The 11,254-nt window shown below is 43.6% G+C and overlaps 1 protein-coding gene across 2 annotated transcripts in view; it reads right to left on the bottom strand.

Annotated features, from left to right (window-relative positions):
* Positions 1-5,263: 5,263 nt before the first annotated feature.
* Positions 5,264-11,254, bottom strand: part of LOC142582345 (uncharacterized) — a 238,370-nt gene continuing 232,379 nt past the window's right edge. Inside the window, exon 7 of one of the 2 annotated variants that reach the window (XM_075691953.1) lies at positions 5,264-11,198. In XM_075691953.1, the coding sequence (XP_075548068.1) occupies positions 10,611-11,198 (588 nt within the window). In that variant the 3' untranslated portion in view covers positions 5,264-10,610. The remainder of the gene's footprint in view (positions 11,199-11,254) is intronic. The other variant, XM_075691954.1, reaches the window with a different exon arrangement.

Here is an 11,254-nt window from a genome sequence, read left to right as displayed (position 1 = left end):
ACACCATAAACTGTTGAATCTTTAAATAGTTTAAAGCGACGAGCGAATAAATGCGGCTTCTTGTTTTTACTCACGGATTCTCCTTCATCAACTACACACAGAACGTAAATCTCAGAGACACAAGATACAACCTCAGAGATACAACCTCTGTCTTTACGCATGATTCCCTTCTCTATCTCACCACTTCTGATAGCCAGGGCTCTGCATGACGCCTCGGCTACCCCGACTCACTGTTCAACTGCACGAAGGTGTCAAAGTGGGTCGTCCACTTTTTTCTTCGTGTTGTGTTTTGTTCTCACTTTCCCTTAATAAGATGATAGGGTACCAAACCTGATAACTGTCGACGTTACTTAAATTCTTTCCTAATAATTGCCACCGCGATTCGTGACCACGCCTTGAAGGCACAGGGTAGGAACTTTACATTTCCGCAGCTCCTTTAGCACCGTCAACTAATTTTGTTGTTGTTGCTGCTGCTTCTGTTGTAAGTACGTGAAGTAAAGGGACATATACGCCGCAGTAAATGTGCACGTAATATTTTTTCTTACTTCTTGAAATGCCCAAATTGTGTTACCCTGCGTGATGGAGACAACTTTTCATAGAAGAAGAAAGACAGCGATATACTGCATATTCAGGCGTTCCCTTACGAAATGTTTCCTACAGGTTCCGGGTAGCACGAAAGTGACGCAAACATAGGTGTGCGTGTATTAACATTTCTTAGTGTACAGATAAAATGGTGGTACTGCAGTAGCCAATGTTGGATATTATCGCATGACGAACTTTCTAACGATTCTATAGTGACACTTTCTATTGTTACGGTGTCTGGTATTTACGAGCTTCCCTGCTTTAAAGTCTCAGGTTAATCATGCGACGGGTTTATACTCTACGTACGTTATTGAAACAGGGGTTCTCTTTTCGCTGAATACTGCCACATGCTGTTCGTTATAGATCCCCACCGTAGACAGGAGCGATTTCTATCACTCCAGTAGTGCGCGTTCTGAAGATTAACTTTTGGGGTTATGGAAAAATTAGCCTTATCCATGCAAAGCACGCGAGTGAGAAAATCCGGCTCTTCTGCACCTTTCGTGAAAATGCAATTGGCAAAGTCAAGTCGGTTTTCAAGATCTCGGTCTTCAAGTTTGTGTCAAAGATGTACATGGTACCGGTGCATATGATCTTTTTTTTTATTTAATCTTCCACACTGACGCCCTTGAGGTTCCGGCCTCCGCTGGCCTCCGCAATCTCCGGCCTTCGCAATCTATAAAAGCTTTAGCCTCCTGTCGAACTAAGGGTGTGCACAGTGACACCCGCGCTCTCTCTCTATATATATTTCTATTGAACTATTAGGAGAAAAGCACTGAGGATTAAAAGTTTGTCCGGAAGAAGACGCAGAAGAGCAGCTTCCACTTAGGCGTACGCGAATCGCTGACGTTGATCCAACGACTCACAGAAACGTTTCCATCTTTGAGATTGTAGTGCATCAATGCGGCGTTGAATCTTCCTATGTAGGCTATGGTTGGGCGTCGCGTTTGCCACAATGCCTAAGCATTCCGCATAGGGATGGCCGGCACCGCAGCACGCGGCGATTGCGGCGACAGGGAAACAACTCATGTTCTATGCCAGTGCCGGCAGTAAAGTGTGCGGAGACCATCGCCTTTCATCTTGCTGAACCAGTTGGACGACCAGCCCCTGTCGGAAGAAAGAATTCTGCAACATCGACGCGAGTTAACATCGCCTCAGAAGGCCGTGCAAGCGCTATTGCGCTTTTTGAGGTCGACCGGCCTGTGTGAACGCGTGATTGGAACGCCTTTTCTGTCACCTGCTTTCTTTCTCTTTCTTCTTTTCTTTCTTGTTCCTTTTTTTCTCCCCTCGCTCTTTGTCACCTTTACAAACCCTACATTCCCCACCACAGTGCAGGGTAGCAAGCCGGAAACTCGTCTCTGGTTAACCTCCCTGCCTTTCCTCTGTCTCTCTCTAGCACGTGACAAGTAGTCAAGTTGGGCAAATATTTAACACGTAGTGAAATATGTGGCAACTTTGCAACTTTGGCAACCTTGCAGATGACAAGGACATAGAGGATCACATCCATGGACGCTGTTTACTGCCCAAATCCTTGTCTATACAGTATTGCCTAAGATTATCTGCCAGCAATGAACCAACTAGTTCAGATTGAGCTACTTACACTTCGAATATATTTTTTATTGTTCTTTCAGGTCATTTGCACGAAGGCTTGATTAACAATATTCTTCGCCCGTTAACTTCTGTATGACCACATAGAGGAAACGCAAGATAGCAAATTCTAATTTCGATTGATGCTGTAAGCGTCAACAGCTAGTTAACGGTGCCTCGGCTTAGTTGGCGCCAGAAGATATTTCCAGTTGGGATATTTCGCAACGCAAGAGCGCAGAGTTTATTAACAATCAGCCTCAACAAACGCAGGCGTGACGTTGTACGTACACAGAGTAAGCAGCGACAATTAACGGATATGGACGCTAGAAAAGTTAACATAAGCAATGCTTTAGGATTGTTATTCTTCAAAATGATTCGCACAATACCGTTGTCACTAAAACTTCACTCCGTATACATTGATAATTACCCCATTATTATAGATAGCACACTGAAGTAAACAATAAGGACGTCATTAGCGACAGCAACTTTCCTGTCATTTGAAGAGTTGCCACATATTTGACTACGTGTCAAGTATCTACCCAACTTGACTACCCGTCACGTGTTAAATTTTCGTTCGCCAGGAACAGTTACAAACTTAACGTCTGTTTCATTCTTGGAACGTCTTATCCAAGTAGAGACATTAGTTTGCGGACCATAGAACCGTAGGCCCATAGGACCATAGAACAACCTGGCAACATCCACTCATCACCCATGCAAGAGCTTTTATTATGCGAAGCATACTACTAGAGCTCAACCCAGCTCCTCAGGCGCGGCGGTGTCGCCTTCAATACCACGTGATACCGTGACGTCACGACAGAGGAGAAACGGGGCTACAACTCGCGCCGTCGCTCGCGGCGTCGCTTTCAAGGCTGACCACGTGACACCGTGACGTCACGACAGAGGAGAAACGGGGCTCCAACTCGCGCCGTCGCTCGCGGCGTCGCGGCGGTATATAAGCAGCTGCGCTTGTTTCTAGGTGGCTTTGGCTCAACTCTTGCAAGATAGGCTGGGTGGGAATCAAACCAGGGTCTCCGGAGTGTGAGGCGGAGACGCTACCACTGAGCCACGAGTACGATGCTTGAAAGCGGTACAAAAGCGCCTCTAGTGAATGCGGTGTTGCCTTAGAAACGACCTGTTTCTAAGGCTCAGGCGTGCGTCGCTTGCTCAGGCGCACATTTCGTTGCCGCGCCGAACGCTGCGTTGCTCGACGCTCACCGCGTCCAATGCGGGGCGCGTAGTCGCTGCGCCGTAGCCCATTGTCTTACACCCCTTGGCGGGTCGACGGGAACGCTGTCGCGTTCCACTCTTGAAGGCGAAGCAGAGTAACGCATGAGTTGTTTCTTCGTCTAGCCGAACCAAATATAGCCAAGCAACAGCAGTTCACCAGGCTAAACAGTGGTTCAACAACTAAAATAAAGGCTAGTATGCTTCGCATCCTGGGCTTAACCTTAGATAAGCCACATCCATTTTTTTTTGTCTTAGATTTCCCTTCACGTCACTGAAACTCTCGTTGGTTACACTACAGGGGTTCAGATGGTTCTAAATTTGTGGAAGTACACAATTTAAGTGAATGCGACGGTGAAAAAAGAGCCACTCTAACATTTCTCGCGAATATTAGTGGCGCATAGCCACGAAAAAAGCGAAGTTAAACGTCGAAAGATGGACGGAGAAGTAGCTGAGCATGTGAGAACTCTTCTTTGACTTGGGACTTGAGTGTTGTAAACGATCAAAACAAGGACATAACGTTAAAACACACTTGCGTGTCTTTGAGAGTTGTGCGGTAAAAAAATCAAAGCTTTAGGACGACTATGCACTAGTGCGCCCGTAAACAACAGATCCTTCTTATTGGGTTAGTTCATGTTCATAACGTTGTTTCACATCAAAGGCAATGGCAAAGCTATCGCCGCGTACGGCCTACTATCTAAGCAAAAAATTTAAAAATACGGAAGAAAAGTAGAGGTAATACTATTTGCTAGGTATACCAAACACTCTTCGGCAACTTTTCTTTCCCTACCATGGGTGGCGATTGATCACCGAGGCCACGAAAGCAGAACGACTTAATATTTGACCCTTCGCGCCGTCTACTCCTTTTTTCCTTTTTCCTCATTTGTGGCAACGTCATGGCAGCCTTGCGCAAATAGGGATCACGTTTCACAGCTGCGGTGTAAGCCATGACAACAGCGGTGTTGTCCTCCTCTAAAGGGTCCGCCTTGATTGGAAGGCAGCCAGAGCAGTCAATCTGTATATTTTATCATAAAATTTTTTCCCACGATTTCTGCAAACCTTCCCGCAATATTAGGCTATGAATATATTATCCATTTACCTTTAGCAACTGTTTTAAATCAGACAAGTAAAAATCAGTTTTTAATATTCTCCCGAGGTCAGCCCGCTACGCTTTAGCTGTCCGCATAGATATCATTCTGCCGTTACGCTTCACGTATTGTAGGGCCGGTCGTATTCCGCCTGCTCTAATTACGGACACGTCTAGTCTGCTTCTTCCTATGGTGACTGGTGGCTAATGCGAAAGTACTCGATGCATGTAAGACGCAGTCTTGCTCAGTGTGGCTGTAAGCAATAACCAACAATCGTAGAGACGTGCGACATGCTGAAGCACAATGAAATTGCTGTTTTATTGCACCTATGAAATTCACACCTACCTTTGAGCTTGCCGTACGCCTTTTAATAAGCAATTATTTTAGGTTCAACCACGGAGTAAAATTTGGCAGAAACGCATGGTCATTGATACCCTTTATCTGCTTGTGTAGGAAGATATCATGAGTGAGTTTGTACTCTGCCCTGGAAAGCGAATCATAGAAAGCGACTTTCTGTACATTCGGTTAATTGCGGAAAATCGAAAATGCGTTAAAAAAAACGTTGAACTGTTGGTGTCATCATATGTCTATTCTGGCTCAATAAGTTTTGTTTGCGACTGCTGTTTGAGCTGTTCGCATTTCGTAAGCGACATTTTCACTGCAGAACCTTACCGGCCCAGAAGACAACAGTTTTTGTAGCTGAATAAAATTTGGAGTTTAAGCCCCATCCCGAAAGGCTGTGCACAATCAATGACGAAAATAAAGCACACACGAGGACAGTGAAATTGTCGGAAGCAGCATATATATTTGAGAAAAAGTAAGCGTGTGGTACAAAAACACAAATGCAACGCGTGACTTCAAAAGACCTCTGCTCTTCACATCGTGTTTCCAAACTGCAAAGAGGAAAAACGACATCGATGGCACAACTCGAATTCCGAAAGCAGTGCGACACTGCTGCGTGCGAGAAGTCAAAGCTGGAAGGTGCAAGGCAGAAAACTAGGTTGCGTCCGTAGTGTTCCACTTGCAGGCCTTGTGCCGTCACCTACAGTGCTACATACGAGAGGCTTTTGTGTGAGTGAGACTAGACTTATTGAGGCTTAATATTTGTGTCTGCTGTAAATAAGACAGGATTTCAACTGTAACAGTGTGGTCACGTGGTGGCAATATCATCTATACACGCGCACAAAAATAGCCCGCGCAAGCATGAGTGTGATATGATCGTTCTTTTTTGTTTCAATGTGATGTAACTACACTTTTTCTTTTATTTGGTCAACAAAGAAAATTTTGACCAACATATGCCATGTATTTTTAAACAGTAAGTTGCGTCTTCTAGTGTTAAGCTGTAACAATGCATGTGGAGGCGCTTAACTTACCACCGCATCAGGCATTAGATGTGAAATATGGACTTCTTGTTTATCGCTCGTCAACAATATTTTTAATTGCCCGGGTAGCTGTCAACAACATGACGCATCTTTTCACGTAAAGTCAATCAACTTCCGACTGACGGTGCTACGCTGCGCAATACGCCCTTCGAATCAACATTTCCCTTTCGTGTACAATAAGCTCAATGCTTTAAATATATAGTGCAGAAAATATATAGCGTTATTAGGTGGATATAAATTTAATTCAACATTCATTTTGTTCGGTTGCAAATTATTCCGCGGATTTCTGTTCTGTTTGATCTGGTGACACCCGTACATAATGATTGCAAACAAGAACACGCGCTCTAGAAGTAAGTGGAGGTGACTTAGAAGTTAGGCATGTAAGTCAATATACACGCATAGTTCTGCACTAAGCTGACTACATATTGGTGTCTGCACGAAAAGATGCTTCACAAAGCCCTCCAATTGGCGCTAACCAAGACGTACACCAGAAAAAACGTTCATTTCTATTCGAAATTGTTTAAATTTTGTAAATCGCTGTACTTGAACGGCAGTAATTGAATCACCTTGAAACTTTTTGGCCCTAATTATTTTTAGCCGGATATTTGTAGAAAAACATAACATCTGTCGTTCTGCTGTCGCCCTAAAAACCTGTCAATCATTAAAAAATACTCGTTATTGGTAACATCTTGGTTAGTGAACGTTACAACAGCTCACAAAAACAAGAATCAACACGACATATGTTGAGCGCTACAAGAAGGCAAAAGATGTAGGTACATTGCTTTGTACCTGTTCAATAAATATGCAATAATTACGACAAAAATGTATAGCCGTTTACTTAGCAATGTACAGAAATTTGAGGCACACATAAATATAAACGAAAATCTAGAGTGCAGTTAAAAACAGTAACCACTTGACCCATCCTGACTAGCTGAATGATGGTTCCTTGAGGGTTAGTTGGACAAAACCACGCTCTCCATTGCAATATTTAAACAGTCACTACAGTCTAGTCAAAGAAAGCTAACACATTCGCGCTATGATTGCAGTAACTGAGGCAGTTGGCAGACACTTTGTGTCAGAAACATATATTTTGGTATTGAGTGGCACTACATTATTGTGCCACAGCAGGACATGAGAAACACTAATCGCCCATGGCACACTGATCTCACAGTGGCCTGCTATCAGTGTAAAGGATAGGACAGATGTCACGGCATCCTCTAGACATATCTGTGCAATTTTGGTTGTGTATGGTTCAAGTTATCACCGTCAACGGCCAGTTCTTATCTTTCAAGAGTTATTTTTGTCTAAAAAAAGCACAAATGCTAAAGAATGCATTTCGGACTGTGTAAAGATGAATATGAATAGGGTATTTTTAAAGTGATGTAAACATTTTTTTTTCCAGAGAAAAAAATACGGGAGAAAATTGCGTACGGGATTACTACGCTCGGAAATGTTCTGTTAGCTGAAGCTTGTATACAACTTTTCTGTTTTCTAGCAGTAAATAGGAAAATATGTATCTTTTTATACATCTCGGATGTTTTTGTTATTAGAGTCTTGGAGGGCTTGATCATGATGTTTTCTGCTGTTCTAGGTAAGAAACAGTGACTTGTATTATCTCAAAACTACTTTCTAGATTCTCTGGTGAACATCTACTGCATGTGTATTACAAGTGAGTGTGACGATGACGTGACAAATAAGATAAACTACAAACAAGGTGAACTACTGAGGCTCCCTCTGCTAAAGTATACAGAGCCATATATAGCATGACTCATGCAAAAATAGACTCAAGGGTGGTAGTAGCACCTTCCTGCCTTGAGATCTCGGCATACATGATTACTACATGCTATAGTGGCTGTACAAAGCATTTATGAGGCATAATGTGTTAACTGGACGAACGAGCGCTGAAGTCATTAGAACACTTGCTATGAAAGAATGAATATAAATAGCTAAAACACACCTGCTGTTACAAGGGGTGATGTCTTGATTGTAACTCACAATATGCCACGCAGATTATCCAGTTTTGCAGGCAGCGAAGGTGGTGAAGACTGAACAAGCGCCTTCATTCCGCCTGCATAGCATGGTCCTGGCAAAATGCGTGGTTGATTCCTCTTGCTTTTTACATTAAGCATTACGCGCACATCATAGAGCACTGGCTACACGTCCATTACAACTTTAAGGTTCGCACCATAGCAGAACGATAAAGACTGGTGGATGCCTTGACTTTTGTAACTTCACTGATAGGAATGGGCTGAGCCTAGATCATGCAAACTTAATTATCAATTACTCCTGTTTGTGAAGCGTCTGTCCGCGCCAAAATAGACGTTTTGTAGGCATTATGTCTCCTCACCGCCTATGTGAATCAGTTGAACGCCATAAATACCAACAGAAGGTTCCCTTTCATATTCCAGTCGGGAAATAGACGAAAAATTCAATAGTAATTGTTAACCTATACCAAGCGTTGCTTTTATTGGTGACGTCAATCTCCCAAAGCTAAGCATAATATGGCTCGAAAATTAGGTTGCCTTAACATAAAATGTTGCAGCTGCAGGCGGAATGCGTATGTGCAGGGGACGGTACGCACCTTATTCTGTATTTCAACGACATTCATGCCAAAAAGGGAAAACAATTGCCTCATGAAAGAGGCATGCACCTACCGCAATTTAAAAATAAAAAGAAGAAACGGTGGAGGCGAGTATATTGTCCTAAAACAAGCGACTAGGCGATAGGAAACAAATCCCACGCAATGTTAGGCGCTCCTATGAGACTTGAAGATAATAAAAAACTATGTACTGTGCCGGGAAAGCAACCGATTGATGTAAGACCTGAGGCTATTTGAAAGACTCGTGAGTAATTAGCTTCTTGTTTCAAAGCAAAATTTGTCAAAATCCAACTTTCTTTCTATATTTAGAGAACTTTCACTAAAAGCTAAACTCAGTAACGAAAGCTTGGTTTGAGCTAGTTGGATACATTTGTGAAGTAATATGGCGCAGAAGCTATGCGGAAGGAAAGATAGTTGGCATAAATAACGTTGTTTTGGTTCGTTGGTCTTTTACGTTCACTTTTTACAACATTATCCTTAGTATGCTACAGTCAGCGGAATAAGTTACGAAGTGACCGTCCCTGTCTTAGATCTCAGTTATGCTATCTCCTAATGCACATAAAATTGACGTACGACGACTAGTTGGCGTAACACACATTCTGCTTTTACTGAACAGCCGTGGTCACCAACGCTAAACATAATGGTAGAAAAAAATTCGGAGAAAGAAGGGTACATTCAGTTCTTTGTCATTGCACTCTTAAAATTTTCAAATATGTTATGTGATAAAAAAAACTACTTCTAGGACTTGTGTGCCAAAAAAAGACCTAATAGACTAATAAATCAGCTACAGAAAGACATGTGCCCAGCAATAGAGTAAGAGCTGACGTGTATTGTGATTTCTTCTTGAGTATGGTGCTCTCCAGCAGACCGAAGATTTTTGGAGCACTGGCACTGACGTGAGATGCGTTGGTGGGTACTCGCGTGAAAATGAAGCTGCGAAGGCCATTCCACCTGCACCTACAATATTTAGAAATCTGTGGGGTACTGCTGCTCCTCGAGTAGATTCTGTCAATCCTGGGCGACGACTTTAAGCCATATCTTTCATTGTCGACAGATCCCCCCCCCCCTCCGCCCCTGGTGTGTAGCAGTACTCTACCAAGCAATGCCAGTCAATGCGTGCCCTCTGGGCCATACAAGAGACAATTAGAGCTGAAAGGCTGTCGAGAAGTCTTCCGCCAGGGTATGTCGGCGGCAAGCACAATGAGTCCTGTGAAAGCGGGGCTTTATGCCCGAGGTAGCACATGAATTCTTTTTATAGCTGCAGGGCTGGCTCATCGCTACAAATCAGCTTCCTCAGTGTAGCATTTTCAATGCAACGGAAGTGTACAGTACTTATATAAGTTAACTAGATTGGTGACAGCAACCTTGAACACAGGTTTTTTAACACTAATCTCCGCGTTACGAGTGCTGGAACAAATATATTCAACACGGAGAGCTTTTTCATTTCACTGTTTCAGTTCATACCACGTAGATAGCAAATATTAATGAATACAAACAAAAAGAAGAAAGCATTGGTAAGTAGGCAATTACCACTAGCTACCTCAGACAAAAACCCTACAATAATATTTAACCCTATTCACAATTGCACTCCTTTCTATGTCTTTCATGCCTAAAAATGAATATAACGACTGCTTCAGTGCAAAAGCGTGTTGTTGAGTTACTGGCGCGACCTTAAGAGGGCAGCACGAGGTCCCATGAGTATTCGTGAGTGTATAAGGCAGGCGACAAGAGGGATGGTGGCACCGCCTCGGGGTAGGAACGATCAGCTGCTCCCTGGAACGTGTTGCAACAAACAGGACTAATGACATCAGGTGCGTGGTGGGGGACGTTCTTCAGCCAAGCCACTTGCAAAACTCCATGCGGATGCACTGTTTCAATGTCAATTAAAGAAAAAATAATTTGCATAAAAGAATGACATATTCTGTTTGATCGACAAAGGAAGGTAGCATATTTGAGCAATGGTAAGTCTAGCATGATAAGCTTCTGATGCTTTTTTTTTATTCTTGTTCCTTCACATGGAATGCCTATGCCTGCGAGTGGCCAAGTAAGTGGTCGAGGGAAAAATGGCACGGAGTTTTGCAAACGCTATGGCTGAAGAACTCCACCAAATGACTTGTGTGAGCCTGTACAAATGTGCACGAACGCGTTTCCTCAAAAGGCGGTGTCGCGTGCGTGCAGGGGCAGTTTGTTGACCAGGACGCCCCACTTGTTGCGCCACGTGTCCTGAGCATTGAGACTAGCCTCGATTGCCGCCTTCTCCTCGAGTTCCCGCCTGAGTTTCTGGTCTCGCTCACTATCTATGTGCTGTTGCTGCAATCGCTGCTGTTGCTGTTGCTGCTGCTTCTGAAGCTTCTGCTGCTTTTGATGCTTTTGCTCTTTTTGATGCTGCTGCCAATGCTTTTCCAGTGTTGATGGTACACGCTGCCACCAATTCTGTTGATGCCTCTGCTTTTGTTGTTGCTGTTGCTGCTGTTGATGCTGTAATTGCTTGTGCTGCTTTTGCTGTTCATGTGCCTCCCGTCGATCGTGCTCTTTGTGACGCTGCCACCAATGTTGTTGATACCACTGCTTTTGTTGCTTTTGCAGTTCGTGTTCTTGTGCTGGCTGCTGGTGCTGCTTTTGACGCTGCCACCAATGTTGCTGATACAACTGTTTTTGTTGTTTCTGTTGTTGTTCTTGTTCCTTCTTTAGCTGGCGCTGCTGGTATTCGAGCTGAAGCTGCATATGATGCTGCTTCCGCTATAGTGAAAAAAAAGCAAAGGAGAAGTGTGCATCAAGAAGTCGCCCAAGACGAA

The sequence above is a fragment of the Dermacentor variabilis genome, chromosome 5, assembly GCF_050947875.1.
Source record: "Dermacentor variabilis isolate Ectoservices chromosome 5, ASM5094787v1, whole genome shotgun sequence".
Taxonomy (NCBI): domain Eukaryota; kingdom Metazoa; phylum Arthropoda; class Arachnida; order Ixodida; family Ixodidae; genus Dermacentor; species Dermacentor variabilis.
The sequence above is the reverse complement of the archived record's forward strand: the minus strand, read 5'-3'. Positions and strand labels throughout refer to the sequence as shown.